Below are 18608 nucleotides of genomic sequence, written 5' to 3'. Positions count from 1 at the left end.
CAGCAGCATCAGCACAACCTGAAGACTTTTTACAATGCAATCTGGGCCACACCCCAGATCTACTGCATCAGATTCTCTGGGGCTTTACACAGCCCAGCCAGCCAGGTTTCAGCAGGCTCTGCAGGTGACTCCCAGGTATGCTATGGACGCTCATTTCCTAAGTGACTTTCAGGCCTGTTTTTACAAACTTTAAGGCTCAGCCAGAATCAACTGGGCCTTGGCTCTAGGAAAACAAAGAGAAAAGTGAAGGTTACAAGCCTGGGAACAGTCAGAACTTCAGGCTGTTACTAGCAGAACTTTCCCAGCTCTCAGATCAAGACTGCGTTGGCCACCTCTTTGAGGTGGTGACCTGGGGAACATGTCCACTGTTAACAGATGGGAAGAGGACTGTGGGAAGGAAGAAATGTTGGGCCAAAAAAGCAAATAGTAGTCTACTGAATAGGAAGATTCACATTCAACTCAAAGATGTTTGACTGCTCTTGGCAAGGTCTTTGGAGAAAAGGGAGAACACAGGAGCTAAAAGTAAAACAAACCAAGAAATTGGGTGCAATATTTCGGCATTTAGGTCAAGGTACCAAAAATGGGAAGAGGAATGAATCTACAGATGCCCCCCCCCCCACTTTCCCACCCTTCCACCAGCCAGAGGGCGAAGGGCCTCACCTTTCACAATGGTGGCCTCCTTCAGGTGATGAGACAAGAAGTCAATGCTGGCATAGGTGTTGGAGGGCAGGGCTCCAGGACCTGGCCCCCCACACACCCCTCCGGTGCTGCTGGTCCCCACAGTGCTGATGAGACCCCCGAGGCTACGGGTTCGGCCCCAGGTGCTCTTATCACTTGGTTGCTGATGTGAGTGTTGCTGCGGGGATGGGGACAGCCTTGGCTCATCCCTCACATCAATGGCAATGTAGTTGAGGCCATTTTGGAAGCCGGCAGAGGTCTCCCTGCGCATCGGAGAGCCGCTACCCCCAGGGCAGCCAATCAGACCCCCAGATTGACTCGGTGTCCATGGCCGAGCCTGCTGGGGGAGCGGCGGCTGCAACTGGCGGGAGGACGTAGTTAGCTCGTCGCCCCCACCACCGATACCTCCTTCGCTGCTTTTCCTGAGAGAGACATTTTCCACTGAGGCCGAGTTGTGGCGCTTCGGGTTGTGGGCGAAGGACGGAGACACGGGAGTCACAGTGGTGGTTGAGGAAAAGGTCTCAGAGCTGTGGCGGCGGCGGCCACCCTGGGGGTCTGCACGGATGACCTTGGCACCCCGGTGGGGGTCTGGGGACTGGCCAGCCTGCAGAAAGGCCTCGACCCCAGACACCTGATCCATGAGACTCAGCCTCTTCATGCCAGACGTGGGGCTGGTCATGCGGGCACCTTCCGGCTTTGAGGGGGCCACGATGGGTTGTGGCGGGGTGGCAGCCACGCCAAAGGCCATCTCGGTGTAGTCACCATTATCCCCAGTCCCCGAGGATGAAGAGGAGGCAGCGCTGGGGCCCTGGGATGTGGATGGAGGAGGCAGGCGGTACAGCTCCCCTGGGGGTGGTGGGGGAGGTGGCTGAGGCTGTGAAGAGTTGGAGGAAGAGGAGGGGGCGGCAGGTCGCGGGGGCAGTGGCGGGTACCGGGAGGAGGCCTCAGGGGACAGGAGGGCATCCAAAGATGCATCCCTGCTCTGGGTACCAGGCTTGGGTGACTTGGGTGAACTGAAGTCGAGGTTCATGTAGTCAGAGAGCGGGGATCGCTGCCGACTGTCGCTGCTCGTGCCTGGGGTGCCAGAGCCCAAGGATGAGGCTGGGCTGCTGGCAGACAGCAGCGAGGAGGACGAAGCCGCCGAAGCCAGCAGCGGCTGGGCGGGCGGTGATAAGCGGGCTCCCGCCTCGCCGAAGTCAATATTGATGTATTCGCCAGGACTCTTGGGCTCTGGCGGCAGAGGGTACTCATGCATGCTAGGCAGGGTCTGAATCCCTTCCAGGGACAGGCGCGTAGGCCTTACTGCCCGGCCACGCTGATTGAGGAAGCCCTCTGGGCGGCCACTGCCGCTGCCACTTAGCCTCCCTGGCGAAGGCACTACGGAGTGAGGAGACTGGGTGTGGCCGCCCCCACCAACCCCAGCTACGAAAACACTGGCGGACTTCGTAGTCCCCACACTGGCCTGAGGCTCCAGCCTCTCCTCTTCCAGGATGCGCCCCACCGGGGAGCTCATGAGCACATACTGGTCATGGTCCCCATTACAGGAATAGGGAGCCTTGTATGAGCGGGGCAAGGAGCTGTAGCAGAAGCCAGGGACGCCCCTGAGCACCTCTCCACCGCCATGCAAGGCTGCAGAGAAGAAGTCGGGTGGGGTTCCCGAGGTGCCCGCGTCACTGGGGGACATATTGAGGTAGTCCCCGTTGGGAAGCAGCTTGCTGTCCGTGTTCTCCATGGGCAGCTTGGGGCCACACCACATGCGCATGTATCCACTGTCCTCGACAGAGATTTCGGTGGGGGAGTTGGCCTTGTAGCTGGCCCCATTCACTGGAAAGGACCTGCTTGAAGCATTGGCGGGTGCTGACACTGCAGGTCCCGTGGGGGGCAAGGCTGCAGCAGCAGCTCGTGGCTGCAAGATCTGCTTGGGGGCAGACACGCTGGTAGGACTCATGGGCATGTAGTCGTCACTCCTACAGCTGCCGCTGCCACCGCCACCGCCACCACCCAGGAGGGCCGCACCAGGGGTCATGGGCATGTAACCATCGTCTGTGCCCAGGTTACTGCTGGAGCTCCTATGGGACCCAATCTCAATGTCGCAGTAGTCCTCAGGATAAGGGTGGTAGGCCACTCTGGGAGAAGATGTGGGGCAGGATGGGCAGAGGCGACCCGAGCTGCCAGAGAAGGAGGCCCGCATCAGGGTGTATTCATCCAGGGATGCAGAGGAGGGCTGGGGCACTTGGCGCTGCCGGGCAGGCGTGGTCAGGGAGTAAGTCCTCTTCCTCAGCCCTCGGTCCAAGTCCTGAGCTCCATCCCCTGAGACTCGACGGTGGTAAGGTCGGCCACAGTGGCTCAGGGGCCTGTCCATGGTCATGTACCCGTATAGCTCGCTCCCACTCCCGTCCCTGGCCGGGGGTGTCTCAGCGATGGACTCAGGCGTGTTGCTTCTGTGGCTGCAGAAGGCTCTCAGGTCCCCAGGGCTGGAGCCATACTCATCCAGGGACATGAAGCCGGGATCGCTAGGGGAACCAGAGGCTGAGGCGCTGCCACTGGAAGGCCGCTGGCCCGCGTGGTAGTGCAAGGGATGCTGCAGGTGTGGGTGCGGGCCCGGAGGCAGCGGGTAGGAGCCGGAGCCATGCCCGCTGCTAGACGACAGGCTGCCTGGGCTGGTGGCTGCAGGGGGCGAGTGCGCCACGGGCATGGACATAGAGCGGCTGTGTTGCAGGGCGCCCCCTGCCGGCGCCAGCGTCACCTTGCTCGCGCGGCTGCCGCAGCCGCCGCTCAGAGTGTGCGAGCGGCTCAGGGGCGCGCGCACCGGCCCGGGGCTCAGAGGGCTCCCTGCCACCGACACTGGCCTGCCGCCCGCTGCCCCAGTCCCTGCTGCCGCGCCGCCATCGCCCTCGCTGGCCGTGCGCACCCGGCATGAGCTGCATTTGGAGGCCGGCGGGGTGGCAGCCAGGCTGTCGGTGCGTGAGCGGCGCACCAGGCCCGTCTGGCTGGGGGGCAGGTTGACGAGGTGATGGTGGCGGCGAGCGCCTGGGACGCTGATGGGGTGTGTGGCCGACGAGCCCGACGACTGGCTTTTGCTGCGCGGCCGGAATTCAAAGAGCTCCTTGAGTGCCTTCATGGCCTCCAGGATGGTCTCATGGATGTTCTGGGCCACCACCGAGTCGTCGGCCTGCATCCACAGCTCGCCAGGGCCGGTGACAGCCGAGCGCCCCACCTCGATGAAGAAGAAGCTGTCCGAGTGGCCACAACGGCGGATGTTCATGAGCTGCAGTGTCACCGACGGCTGCTCACAGTTCAGCTTCACAAAGCCAATGGTGCGCGCGGACAGGCACAGGCGGTATACGCCTGTCAGGTTCTTGCTCTGGCCCAGGCCCTTGGGCTTCAGGTTTACCTGCCACACCTCGCGGTAGGCGGTCGTGGAGGGCGCCACCAGCCCGTAGTTTTCATCGGCGCCGGCCGAGCCGCCCAAGGCGCCGGGCAAGGAGGCACTGCAGGAGCCGGCGGTGACGGCGGCTGAGTCGCCCGCACTAGCGCGGCCCTCACTGACCAGGTCGGTGAGCGCGCGGTACCAACCCTCCTGCTCCTGCTCGTTCTCGGCCGCCACGGCGAAGTACTCGTCCTTGGTGTAGAGGGCGATCAGGTACTTGTGCTTGGCGTCGGCGCGCTTGTTGATGTTCAGACAGCAATCCAGGGAGATGACCCGCTTCGGGGCGCCCGCCTTGCTCCGCCACTTCTTCTCGCTCTCGTAGTACTCGAGCCGCGGCGGCTGCGGCGCCCGACCACCGCCCGCCGTCGCCTCCTCGCCGCTCGCGCCGGGCCCGCGCAGCACGAAGAAGCGCTTGTGGCCGTGTTTCTGCTTGCGCAGGTAGCCGCACTTGCGCACGCTGTTGTTGTTGTTGTTGTTGTTGTTATTGAGGTTGGGGCCGTCGCCGCCCGCCGGCCCGTGGGGTCCGTGCAGGGGCGGGCTCGCCATCGCGGGCACTTCAGGCCGCGCTGCCCAGCCCGGCGCCAAGGGGCTCAGGGGGTAGCAGAGGGGGCGCGGGTGCGGGCAGCTCCCTCCACCCCTGCTCGCCCTCTCGAGCCCGCGCCCCTTGGGCCAAGGAGGTGGGGAACGTTCGGGGAGGCCCGCGGGGGCCGGCACTCGGCAGCGGCGCAGAGCCCACTGAGCTCCGGGGCCCCAGGGGATGCCCGGCGCCGGCGGTGGCCGCCCCCTGGCCCGGCTGCCGGCGGCCGCTGCCTCCCAGGCTCTCAGGCGGCGCCTGGGGACTCGCTGGCTGGTCGGAGAGTCGGGGTCCCCGAGCCGAGGGGCCGAGCCTAAGGCTCGCGGGGCCGCAGCAGTCCCGCCGCCGCACCGCGCTCGGTAGTGCCGGGGTGCGCCTGAGCACTCGGGGTCCGCGTCGCTGCCGGGGCTGCTAGTGCTGCTGCTGCTGCTGCTGCCAACGGCGACCCGGGCTTGTCGCGGTCCCCGCCGCACAGTGAGTAACACATCGCGCACCGAGTGACTGAACTAAGAAGAGCAAAACAACATGTGACTCGGCGTTACGCAGGCACACACGGAGCGGCCGCCCCGCCCCGTCGCCCGCATTGGCGCCGAGCGCCCCGACGGACGGCGCGCGCGGCCAATGAGGACAAGGCACCGGGGGAGAAGCTCGCGCACCCCCGCCCCGCCCCCCTTTCTCCCGGGGCTGTGTTTCCCGCCGTCCCCTCCCTCTCCCGCGGAGGCCGGGGCCCGGACGGGGTGGGGGCCGGCCCGAGCCTCATTAATCAGAGGCTCGTTGTGGATGCCGGCGGAGGAGATGCCACCCAGGGCGGGAAAAGGGGCGCGCAGAAGGGGCGGCGGCCAGCGGCCGCGGGGAGGGCCTTTCCCTCTTGCCTTTGACTCAATTAATTGGGCTTGTAGCTTCCGCGGGTGTGGGGTCGGGGGAAGAGATACTGCAGGGGGCGGGGGCCAGCGGCGATCGAGGCCCCAGACCGCCTGGTGCTGGGATTAGGGAACGGGGCGGTAGCCCCACTTTCCGGCCCCTCATCGCTCTGCCACCACAGCACTCGCGGGGGGCTAGAAGGGGTGATGAACTCGGCTGCCCTCTCGTAATCCCCTTCCACCAACACACACACTGAAGCGAGCGGATCCGGCGCCCAGGCTTAGGGTGGGCGCGCGCCGCCCGTAGCGGCGGGTTTGCGCCTGGGTGGTTCCCTGGTGCCCCGCCGGCGGCTTGTTTACGAGCATCACATTAGTCACCGGTGAGCTCTAGATCGATAGTAGCTTCGTACCCCTTCCTGGAAGGATAGCGGGGCTGCGGGAGGGGGCGCGGCTACCCCAACTCCGGGCCACGCTGGTCGCGGGTGGCTCCCAGGGTCCTACCCGCCCGGGGGTGTCCTTCCTCCGCCCCCGGGTCGTGGGCTTTTTCAGCACCCCGGGCGTCATCAGCACCATTTACTTGTCAGGGTCTCAAGAAGTTGAAATCGTTTGTTAGGGATGTAATAGGAGAAAGAGGAGGAGGACGACAGGCGTAGAAAAATGCAGTTTCTATAGTGCCGGGAAGAGGGCGGGCTCCAGCGAGAAAACAGCCTCGGGAGTCGGGTCCCCGCGGCGGGGGGCACCCCTCCCACCAGGCCCTGCGCACCCAGCGCCCGGGCGCAGGAGATGGGCGGCTCCAGACCTGTGCGTCCTTACCAGGCAGCGACTGCTCCGTTGAAGATGTCCTTGAATAAGTACTTCGCATTTTTACATCTGCGTGGCTTTTGTGACTTTCATACTCGATTACAAATAAGGACCTGTACAATGGCTTCTCCTAAATGACATAAGTGAGGGCTTCTGGTGAAGGTGGGAGTTCCTGGGTGAGATCCTAGCGGGTTCTGGGTCTTGCAGAAACTAAGAAAAGCTAACAAAACAAACCCTTGTCTTAAAAAAAAAAAATTGTGTGTCTTCATGAAATAATTTGAAACAATAATGTTAGCTATTCTTTATTAAGCCCTGGAAGTTTGCCTTTGAATGTCCTCTGTGGTATATGTCTTTATTTTATTAAATGCAATGAAATCTTGAAAATAACTGAAGATTGTAATTTATGAAAGGTTGATATATTTTAACATATTTGTAAGAATGTAACTTAAAGATTCTGCTAATTAATATTATATGCCAGGAGAACCCTACTTTCACAAAGATTATAGCGTTTTTATTTTTATTTTTTACCATGTATACAGTTACGGGTAGCGTACATTTGGGAAGAATAATCAGTGAGGCAAATATAATAGAATTTGCTCAAACAAGTATATTTGAAGTTGCACCTCCATTTTAAACCAAGCTTTTAAAAATACCTCTAGGAATGCCGTTTGTGTGTGTGTGTGTGTGTGTGTGTGTGTGTATGCATTTGTGTATATATGTGTGTATCTATAGGTATGTTAATGTATGGGAATGTATATGTGTATCTGTCCATGTGTGATCGTGTGTGTGTGTGTGGGGGGAACCACCTTTATGGACATTGTACTGTGGTTTTTTTATTCTTTTTAGATCCTGTTGCTCTTTCTATGTTAACAAATGTTGCCTAGCAATATGTCTACTCAGATGAAGGGATTATGAGAGCTTAAAAAAATGCGATTCAGTTTTGTTGGCTTCATGATGATATGCCTGCCTATACTTTCAGTACCATTAACTGACAGTGATCATGGCACAACCTCTTTTCAGCCTCAGGCAATAATGACTTCTTCTGAAAAAGTATCTTTTGTAATTGTTTCATGTTTTTCATTTTGATTTTGACTTTAATACAAAAATTAGATTGAATATTATATTTATTGAATATTTACTTGCTGTGTCCATCAAGTTGTTAACAGTGTCATCTTGGGATTGTTTTTTTTACCTTAGTTCTGTTCTAACGTAAAATGCCAGTATTTAGGTTAAGATGTCAGAAGCTCTAAGTTGGCAGTTTGCACTTTCCTCAGGTACTGCCCCAGTCACCAGTTAGGGGCAGAAAAGGGAAGGGTGAAGAATTACCACCTGCATCAGCGGCATTCTCACACAAGATCACAAACCTACAGCAAAACTGCAAACTGATTGTCATTCTGAAGTCTTAGAACCTCTAAATACAATTTCTATTTTCAGTAAGAAGTCGATTCATTAAACTGTAATTAGAAATATCCCAGTCTTTCTCGTCAACGAAGGAACTTGTTGTCTTTCTCCCTTTCTATTGCCAAATAAGCTATTTATTTCTTTAAAGATTGTTCGACACCTTGTGATTCTCCAACTGTTCTCCCATACTTTTCAGCAAAAGTCAGCTAACAACATCTGCCAACGTGCTCTCCACGCAGGGCTGGGTACTGCTTGTGTGGCCTGTTGCCAGCCAACAGCGTGGATGAAATTTTTTCTCATGGTCCAAGATCTTTCATTGGAAGGAAGTTCTCTTTCCTTTCATGGATAACAAAATGGCCATAGCTCTTAGCCAGGAGTACTTTGTTTTGTTTTGTTAGTTTTGCACAAAATTGTATGCAATAACTCTTTTATTAAAACAAAAAGTCCTTTTTGGAATAGTTTAACTACCTTTCACAAAATAGTACATTGTATTAAAATGTAGGTGTAAAAATGTATCAAAATGCATATTACTACTAATAGTAAGCATCATTTATACTCTTTTGCATTTCATATAAGAAAGGCATGTGTAGGAGAAGAAAAGTAGATATATCAGTGCTTAAGGTTTTTTTCTTTGTAATTCATAACCCTGTAGCTATTTGACAGTATTTTCTATGTAAAGGAACTCCACCTAAAGACTGACTAAGGAGATTATTAAGGGAAATACTATATGACCAGTTAAAATAACTTTAAATAAAAATGTATTTTAAAAGGTATAGATTTTAACTTCAGAGATTTATGTCAGAGGATATATTTGTCTTTTGAAAGAATGGCAACATTTCATCACATTTTGCTTTATAAATAATGTATTTGAGTAGCTCATTTAATATACTTCCCTTTCTCTGATGAATGAATCATTCAGAGACAGACTTTTCCTCATCTAGGATTCAGAAGACTTCCTACATTGTAGTGGTTAGTTTTTTTTCCCCCCACAAATATATTTGCTAATATGCTTCAACTGAAATTTCACAAGAATTTTGTAACTTGTTAATTCTGAGTAACAGAATGCTTTATATGAGAGAATGTAACTGTTGTTTGGGTCATTTATTATCTATGTATGACATTCCAAATGTCTAAAAAAATTAGGGTTTGTTAATAGATTGTATCAGTTTCTTGGAAATTGTAAAGACTTTCTACTTTAGTATTAATTTTGGTCAATAAAAATACTAATACATTTCAAATAGTCTCTTAAATATTCATTTAGGGAGGAAGGAATTTCTAAAATAATGGAATATTTTAGGTGCATATACGGTAGAGCAAACTACTATAACTTGCAATAAAAATTTTTCTGTAAAGTCTAAATGGAATTAATACTGTTTTTAAAGAATACTAATTCTGTAGGCACAAACTAACCCAATATTCAAAAAACATTTTCATTTTCAGTATAATTATGTTGAAGAAATTTAAACAGCCAATTACAAAGTGACTGCAGTTAGTAACTTAAAATTCTCACTAATTCTCCCCTAGATTTTGTTGTGTTTGAATTTTGAAAACGTATATCTACATTTAAAAATAATTTCCCAAAGCCTTCCCATGTTTGAAATGAAATTTTACATTATTGACTATGTGACATTACTGAATTATACAAAACAAAAGGGTTCCTTCTTGGAACATTCCTCTTCCTTGGAATGCTGGCCCTATAATCGCTCATGATTTGCATGGATAAATTGATGTCTTGTATAGTGCTTGCTGTTAGTATTCTAGCTACTGGGTTAAAACATTTGTTTGTTGTTGTTGTTTTCTATCAGAGCAGAATGCAATTGTCTGCCTCCCAATCTGTAGATGACAGAGAAAGAGTCTCTAAAATGACACAGCTCTATTTTCCAGGAGAGGGAGGGGGGCTGAGCAGTGAGGATGGCTGGTGGTGTCCTTGAACAGAGAGCAAATGTTAGGAAGGGGAAAGATCAGTCCCTGCTCATTGATCTCACTGTTTGTTCTAGGAGCAAGCTTTCACCCTGTTTTTCTAAAACTGCTCAGAAGGTAAATAGGACATGAGCCACCCTTTTCACCAGATGCTCTAGTGTTTTGTGGAACTGAATTATAGTCAGAAATCTTCCACTTTTCTGCAGTTCACGTGCTGTTTCCAGGCTTGCCTTTGAGTCTGTTTTTGAGTTGTTTTGAAATCTAACCCAAAGATAACGAAGGAAATGTGACCGCTCTTGTGAATGCTGCCACCAACTGGCAATGTTTCTTCCCAAGGCAGAGCCCGGCTCTCCTGCAAGTTGTCACAGCCAGAGTTGTGGCTGCTTTGGTAAAAACTTGGTTACAACCTAATATAATTTTCTTTCTTTTTCCTTTTTTTTTTTTTTTTTTTTTGCACAAATCTTTAAACAAGTTGATAGAAACAATTTGAGATAAAACAAAAAAGCATTGGCAGTGAGTCACTAAGGGCAGTGTCAGGTGACAAATGAGGCATAGATACATTAGTAAGTTTAAGAACTTATTTTTTACAATTGGGTTAAGTATCAAGGTAATATGTTGAAATTTTCTAATACATTTTATATCTTAATTTGCATATTTACTTACCAAGAACAACAGTTGTATAAAAATGTATATTAATGTTTGTCTAAGATTTTAGAAAACTAGCCAACAACAAAAAAACAAACAAGAATCTAAACTTAGGATTGTTTTGGAATGTTTGCTATAGCAAACCTAAGAGTTACAATCAAGATTTGCTTGTCTTGCAGGTAAACAGTTTATTATATTTCTCCACTAAATTGGTCTATCAGTCTCATTTTTTTTTTAGAATAAACCAAAGTCCCCTTAAGAAGTATTGAAAAACAAAATTTGAAAAAGGTATGGATGTGAAATAAAATATATTTTTAAAACTATAAACAATAGACACATTTTAAACTATAATTAACAAAGAGCAGTTAATATATCAACTGTATCTATCTTTTATGATTAAATATTTGAACTTATGTACTCATGACTTATTTATCAACTCTAAATGTATGAATTCCATCTTCTTAATTGCTTGTGTCTCAGTCTTTAGGCAATGCAAATGATAGAGATATTCAGGTTAGTGATGGTATTTAGACCCACATTACCCAAATAGCTCAGAAGATCATGTATTTGTTATCAAACATGTTTTTTCAGGGACCCTTACCTGGTGGTAGGAAAACAAAAGCTTGCCTACAAAATAGCAATAATAATAATAGCAATAACTAGTGAGAGTAGTTTACTTATGGAAGTTAAGGCATTTGATTCTTAACAGTCTATGGGATAAATAAAGAAATTGTATTTTTCTCCCATAATGCCAGTATTATAAACACATGATTCTAACACAACTGAGAATAGAACCTCGATTTTTTTAATTCCCCTACTGTGTAATCTTTACTAACTTGTCGTGTGAGTCCACATACAATGTTTAGGAAGCATGATTAACTATTTCCATATGCATTATAATTTTTGTCCTGTTTAGAACACTTATAATACAAATGATACTAACTAAACTAAAGTAACTTGAAGAAATATGGATTAGTGAGGTTCACAAGATAACAAATAAAGCAACAACTTGTGAAATTCAAGTAGATGCCACCTTTTGCCATTTCTGAGGACTGTTAATGGAGATTTCAGTTTAGATAAACACATTCTAAGAATTACTACTGGAAGTGTAAACATCAGCCTGTGCATTTTGAAGTTTGTTAGTTCTTTACTAAGATGTCAGCCTATTTGCTAAAAGAGAAAAAGTAAGAATTACATTAAAATTTTCTTATAAATTACATTTTATACTGTCTTTTTAGGTAGTAAATAATAAGAATTGCAAAGTCATGTTTTCCATTTTATTAAAAAGCACACAGAAAATAAAATACATGAATATTTTGAGATGTGGTATTTATCTGTTTTTTATTTTGGTAAATGTGTACCTGATTTTAAAACTTCTACAAACTAAATTGTATTCCAATTTTGAAATAATACCCATATCCCTCACAGTATAAATTAAAAAGGAAATTAATAACGCAGTTTGTCATTGAGCTTCATTACTTTTTGGTTATAGAATAATAAAAAAAGTAGGATTATCATATATTATGCAGATGAATTTTTTGTCTTTCTCAATTCAAAATTCAAAAACCTGGAAACATTAAATTACTGACCCTGTGTTAAGTATATATTTGTTAAGTATCAGATTTATTTTAGGTATTATCTAGAACAGGTCTTTGTCCCTTGCATTTTCTATCTAAATATTGATAATGCACCATTTTTCTGAAATTATTTATGTTTGAACAATTTCTTTTTCTTGTACCTTTTGTTACAATATTGTCACATATAATTTGGAAACAAAAATCGTTATGTGTTATTAGGACCAACATCTGGCATTTTTCTTGAATTTCTTAATGCTTGATTTTAATTCCTAGCGTTGTTATGTTAGCCTTTTCTTACCAATAATACAGGGTAGATACAATGATTTTCATCTTTGAGCCTAGAAAGTTTCACAGAGTATCTTATAGTACACCATTAGTACGTATTCAGAAAAATATTAGGAAAAGATGATGTGAAAATTTAGTACTACAGAAAGAAGAACCGAATTTCATTTTGGTTAAATAGAACTAAGTTTTAATTAAAATTTTGTTTGCAGTTAGAAGAGAGGGGATAACATAAAAGATAAAGTGTGACAACTTTGAAATTAACTTTGCTTTAAATGTGTTTTTGTTTTATTGATGTTAGGTGTGGAGCAGCTAAGGTTTTCATTGATCTGCAGATGATCCTGAGGACTCTTTTCAGTACTGCAGCTTCCCGTGCTCCTTGGCACAGCCACGTGCTGTTAGACATGCTCAGTGAGCCCCACAGAAGCACCACCACAGTTCTTCAATTATTCAGCGCCCAGTTAGCGTCCATTTCTCATGATATTAATGTCCCTGTCATTCATTTCAAAAAGTTCTTTAAATATAATGAAACTATTTGCTGTTCTGTCTCAATGCTGTTTCCTATTTTTTCCCCTTTAACTTCTTAAACAAGTTTACATTTCTCTCTTCTAAATGGTGTTTGCATTCTAACTCATTTCATAGGAGGGGGGAATACTTTTTAGTCTCTCCAAGTTTGTTTTCTGGATGCTATTCCTAGCCATGATTGGATTACAATTTCAAACATACTAATGCATAATTACAACATTTTAGTGATAATAATAACCAAGTGCCCCTTTTATAAATAAGACACATTCATTTATGAACTATTAAGGGTGCTTAAACTCAGTGTGTGCTTTCAAAGTTATCAGGTGAATATTTCGCAGGGAATGAAATTGTAAATAAAGTCTCTAAATTTCATTTTATTGGAATTAGTTTTAATTAGTCAAACATCGGTAAGTCTATTTAGTCTATTTTTAGGTTAATTTTTTTAAAGCTGACGTTTTACACTACTGATCCTGCTTAGGTCTAGAATACAAGGAATTATCTGCTTAGAATGGAATAATAGTGAGTAGATAGTTCCCAATAATGTGGTATGGTAGTAAAGTCATACTAAGTTCAAGATATATCTGCACAGGGGCTATGCTAATCTTCTCTGTATCATTCCAATTTTAGTATATGTGCTGAAAACAAAACAAATAGGCAGCCAACTAAATGGGAGATATTTGCAAGCAATAGCCCTGATAAGGGGTTAATATCCAAAATATATAAAGAACTCACAGAGCTCAGTAATAAACAAGCAAATAATCCAATTAAGAAATGAGGACAGTACTTGAATAGACAGACACTTCTCACAAGAGGATATACAAATAGCCAACAGATATATGAAAAGATGCTCATCTTCATTAGCTATTTGAGAAATGCAAATCAAAACTATAAAGAGGTACCAACTCATACCTGTTAGATTGGCTATTATCAACAAGACAGGTAACAAGTGTTGAAGAGGCTGTGGAGATAAAGAAACCCTCATTCACTGCTGGTGGGAATGCAAATTAGTACAAGCATTATGGAAGAAAATATGGTGGTTCCTTAAAAAATTGAGAATAGAACTACCATATGATACAGCAATCCCTCTACTGGCTATCTACCTCAAAAACTCAAAAATATCGGTACATAAAGACACATGCATCCCCATGTTCATCACAGCATATTCACAGAGGTCAAGACATGGAAACAACCAAAGTGTCCCTCAATAGAGGATTGGATAAAGAAGATGTGGTACATATATACAATGGAATAGTACTCAGCCATAAGAAATGATGACAATGTGCCATTTATGACAACATGGATGGACCCTGAGAACATTATACTGAGTGAAATAAGTAAATCAGAAAAAGCTAAGAACTGTATGATTTCACACATAGATGGGACATAAAACTGAGACTCATGGACATAGATAAAAGTGAAGTGGTTACCAGGGGGAAGGGGATATGCGAGAGAGGGAAGGGGGAGGTGTTGGGAGGAAGGGTGTAAAGAGAGACAAATACAAGGTGACAGAAAATGATTTGACTTTGGGTGATGGGTATACCACATAATCAACAGTTCAAATAAAATTCAAAAACAGTTTCTAAATAAAATTTAAAAATTAAAAGCAAAACTATATATTTGATTCTATTAAATTTATCAATATGTTTCAAGCATCTACTTTATATTAAACAGTGTGTGTGGTCCTATAGACACCAAAATGCAAACCTACAACAGCCCATGGCTGTGCCAGCCGATGGGGAAGCCTTCCTTGGGTTTCTCCAGTTCCCATATCTACTCACTGTTCTGCCATTCTAAGCAGATCTGACCTCTCAGATCCTGTCGTGCCCTCAGGAAGCTCACAGTCCAGTGGGAAGAAAGGCACCTCTAGGCAAAGAGCCAAATCAAAGTGCTAAATGTGTTAAGTTCAGAAATAGGTCCAATTACATATGGGAGATTAGTGTATTATGAATTTAACATTATATTTCATTGGGGAAAAGATAGATGATGGGGTTGGCATACTGCAAAATATATCTGAAGACACATTAAAATTGGATATCTATCTTCCACTAACATGTCAGATGAATCAAAGATTTAAATATAAAACCTGAAACCATAAAATTGAGGAGAAAATGAAAGAACTATTGATAAATGTGACTTTTTGAAATTCTGTGGGTAAAAATACAGTAAAAACAAAGTCAAAATGCAGCTAGCAAGCTGGGCAGAAATTGCAGACAATATCACAGATGAAGTATTAGTATGTATGTATGTATGTATGTATGTATGTATGTATGTGTATATGTAGTACTTAAAAGGTTTGCAGTGGAATGGACACTTGAAAGAACCTTCTGGAAGTGTTTCAGACATGAAGAAGGAAAGTAGGATATACCTTTTAGGTATATCTGTGTTGTTGAAAATTGTTAGATAGAGAAAGATAATACCATATGATTTTTCTTACAAGTAGAATCTAAAAAACAAAGTAAAAGGAAACAAACTCATAAATACAGAGAAAAAAATGATGGTCATCAGATGGAGGGGAGGCTGGGGGAACGGGTGAAAAAGGTGAAAGGGATTATGTACAGACTGGCAGTTATGAAAATAGTCACAGGGATGTGACGTACAGCAAAGGAAATATAATCAATACTATTGTAATAACTATGTATGGTGTCAGATGGGTACTAGATTTATTGGGGTGAACACTTTGTAAATTATGTAAATGCCTAGTCACTATGTTGTATGCCTGAAACTAATATAATATTGAATGTCAACTGCAATTATGAGCTAAAAATTTTTTTAAATTAAATGTAAAAAAGAAAGGATAACCCAGTGGGAGCAGGTAGCTGGCTTGAGAAGCAGAGGCAGATTTAACGGGGGGCACACTGGGCATGCGCCCTAGGAGCCAGCTTCTCAAGGGCCTCACAAAACCCCAACATTATACTTTTTTCTACTGACACCAAGTTTGTTTTCATATGTGCAATCTTAACATTAATAGTACATACTATTTTTTACTTATTTAAAAATATGGTTGACATGTGTTTTTATTTTCCCTGTTTCTCTCTCTCTCTTTTTTTAAGGGACCCAATATTTTCTTCTGCGCCTGGGGCCTCAACCAACCTTAATCCGCCTCTGTTGAGAAGACTTCCGCTATGAGCAAAAGTATGATGCATGGCAGGTTGAGCTTTACTACCTTAAGATCTCCTGTAAGATTTTAATAAAGAGACAAAAATATATAACAATGGATGAAGGATCTAAACACAAAGTTGACAATAATGAAAATAAATGCAAGAAAATATAAAACATAAAAGTTTGCTTAACCTCTCTCATAAGATAACTGCAAATTAAAGCCACAGAGGGCTACAATTATTCACCCATCAGATTGGCAGAGATCAGGAAGGTTGATAATGCAGTGTGCTCTCCAGAATGTTGGGAAAGGTTCCCACCCAGAGTTGCTGGTGGTACCGACTAAAACAGCAGCTATGCAGGGCAGATTGACTATATCTGTCAAAATGACAGATGCTCAAGTTCCTTGACCCACAATTTAACTTCTAAGAATTACTTGTGCATATGTGAGATGATTTCTTTACAAAGGTATTTAGTATATTATTGTTTAGAATAAAAACTCACACATGTGTGGGAAATAATATGTAGCGAATTATCTTTATTACAGTCTTGTTTAGAATAGCAAAAATTAGGAAACAACTCGAATACCAACAATTGGAACTGGTCAAATTATATATATGTAATATATATAATAATGTTACATGCATCTGTATCTATTTATCTTTCTATCTATCTATGTGTGTATATATATATATATTCATACAAGAATACGGTGCAACTGTAACATGAACGAGGCAGCTCTATTTATGTTGACTTATAATATTTGAGGATAGTGTAAGGTGGGAATATAAGTCACAAATCAGCGTGTACAGTAGAGTGCTATGCTTTTACAAAAGAAGAAATGTGCATGTGTGTGCACAGACACTCTGGAAGCATCTTCATGGAGCTGGCGATCCTGCAGACCTGGAAGGGACAAGGCATTAGAGATGGGGGAAAAATCACATTTCACCAATTTACTTTTTCGATTTTCTGAATTTTGCAAAGCAAAAATCTCTTAACAATTCAAAGTGTACAAAGAATTCGTTTTAATCGTTAAGAGCTCAGTAGACCTCAGTGAGGGTCTGAGTGTGAGGGAGGTAGGGAAGAATCAGGAATGGAAGTCTTGCCCAAGAACTGTGTGGACAGCGGCAAGCCCCTCTGCCCCAGGGAGACCGGCCAAGGAGCGAGGGCCGAGAAGGAGAATTGAGAGTGTGATTCTAGACACCAGAGGTCTGATGCCAGCATCGCAATCCAAGCAATCCAAGACAAGATGTCAGGTAGACTATCGGAGAGGTTCCGATGGAAGATACCGGTTTGGGAGTCAGGGCCATTCAGCTGCATTTGAGTTTGTGGACTTAGCCCAAGATAGAGAAGACCACCCAGAACTGCCCAGACAACGCTAACATTTAAAGTCAGGGTCAGAAAGAGGAGCCCAGAGAGAACACCCTGGAAGAAGCAGCCCTTCAAGCAGGCGAAGCTATCAGATGAGGAATCGCGGGAGTGAGCAGAGGAGAGCGGGCAGAGGGGTCATGGGCCATGGATAGTGGTGCTGAGTGAGGTGGTTCTGGCAATGTGGAAGCTGCTGTTAATAAAGACATGCTTAGTTTCCTCATGTGAGGGGGCCAGGGGGCTCTCCAGATGACATTTCCTGAGTGAAGCACTTTCATTGTGGGTTCAGATTCATGGGCTGGCAGGAAAAGTGGAAACCAAGAAAGCACTGATTTCCAAGGGAAGCTGGTGTGGGGGACAGCCAAGGGCACTTGCTGTCCTTGGGGTGGAACTGGATTTCGGGTAGGTCTCAGGTTTACAGTGGAATGAGCACTTAAAAGAACCTACTGGGCATATTTGGAAGATAAAGGAGGGAAATGGGCTGGTTGAGAAGTAAAGACCAGTTAGGATAACCCTGTGGCAACAGGCGGATGGCTGGAGGGGCTTCTGCTGTAGACAGAGTGTGATGCCTGGCAGGTTGAGTTTATAACAGATGCTAATTAAGCTGTAGCCAGAAAGTAAGGCGCGGGGGTGGGGGTGGGGTTAGTGGGGGCACTCAGATCCACTTTCTCTGTGTTGCCTGTTTTAGCCTGCCTGGTAGGTGCAGCAAAGCTGTCATGGGTGAGGAGAGGAACTCCATCCATGGGGTTCTTCGTGTGGGGTAGGGAGAAGCAGAGGTCCACATGTGTCTGAGGTCGTCCTGTACGAGTGAGCGCCCCCAGGAATCTCACACCCAGCTGTCGGGGGCCTCTATCCTGTCTGGATAGTGGGTCTCCATTGTTCCTCTATCTCATGGTCTCCTTGTAAAGCTAGGACCCCCATTACTGACTTACCCCCAAAGTGAATAGCATCTTGCCCTTTCTCTTCAGCTTTTGCATTTTTTTGGAATATGGTTAAAATCTCCCTTTCCTTGACTCTCAAGCTTGTTGTTAGAACTTGTTTGTAATAACACCTGATAGTGGATGCAACTTGTTTATATTCAGAAATTTCCTTTAAATGCCTTCAGGTCAAGAATTTCCAGAGATTGCTCCATTAGAAGAGTGGTAGATACCAGCAAACACAGGGGACCAAGTATTGATGACATTTTAAATATTCATGAAAACTAATGCCCTATTTCATTCTGTCTTCATTCCTATAGCCTGTCCTTTCTTCACTGCACATCCACAAAATGGTTCTCATGTTGGCAGGTTGAGCCTGCCCTGGACATTTGTTGATTTACTCTTCACTCCTGATACTGTGTCTTAAAGAACCTACCACATAGAAGATGCTCAATACATATTTGTCAGGAGTTCTGTACATTTTAAAATTATACTTGTATACTTTTTCCTCTAATTAAATATCTTTTGTGGTTT

The 18608-nt window shown here is 45.6% G+C and overlaps 1 protein-coding gene, 1 long non-coding RNA gene and 1 other non-coding gene across 3 annotated transcripts in view; 1 reads left to right on the top strand and 2 right to left on the bottom strand.

The window, feature by feature from the left end:
• IRS2 (insulin receptor substrate 2) overlaps nt 1-5190 on the bottom strand; it is a 32326-nt gene extending 27136 nt beyond the window's left edge. Inside the window, exon 1 of the mRNA XM_066237957.1 lies at nt 661-5190. Within this exon, the coding sequence (XP_066094054.1) occupies nt 661-4654 (3994 nt within the window). The 5' untranslated portion in view covers nt 4655-5190. The remainder of the gene's footprint in view (nt 1-660) is intronic.
• A 745-nt stretch (nt 5191-5935) lies between these two features.
• LOC136308263 (uncharacterized) lies at nt 5936-12677 on the top strand. Its single transcript, XR_010726083.1, has 3 exons — nt 5936-6505; nt 10548-10597; nt 12470-12677. It is a non-coding gene; the product is annotated as an uncharacterized lncRNA (long non-coding RNA).
• Nucleotides 12678-13229: 552 nt separating this feature from the next.
• Nucleotides 13230-13341, bottom strand: LOC136309763 (U6 spliceosomal RNA). Its single transcript, XR_010726410.1, has one exon. It is a non-coding gene; the product is annotated as a U6 spliceosomal RNA (small nuclear RNA).
• Between the last annotated feature and the right edge of the window lie 5267 nt (nt 13342-18608).

This window comes from Saccopteryx bilineata, chromosome 6 (genome assembly GCF_036850765.1).
Source record: "Saccopteryx bilineata isolate mSacBil1 chromosome 6, mSacBil1_pri_phased_curated, whole genome shotgun sequence".
Taxonomy (NCBI): domain Eukaryota; kingdom Metazoa; phylum Chordata; class Mammalia; order Chiroptera; family Emballonuridae; genus Saccopteryx; species Saccopteryx bilineata.
Note: the sequence above shows the minus strand (reverse complement) of the source record. Positions and strands in the feature narration are given on the sequence as shown.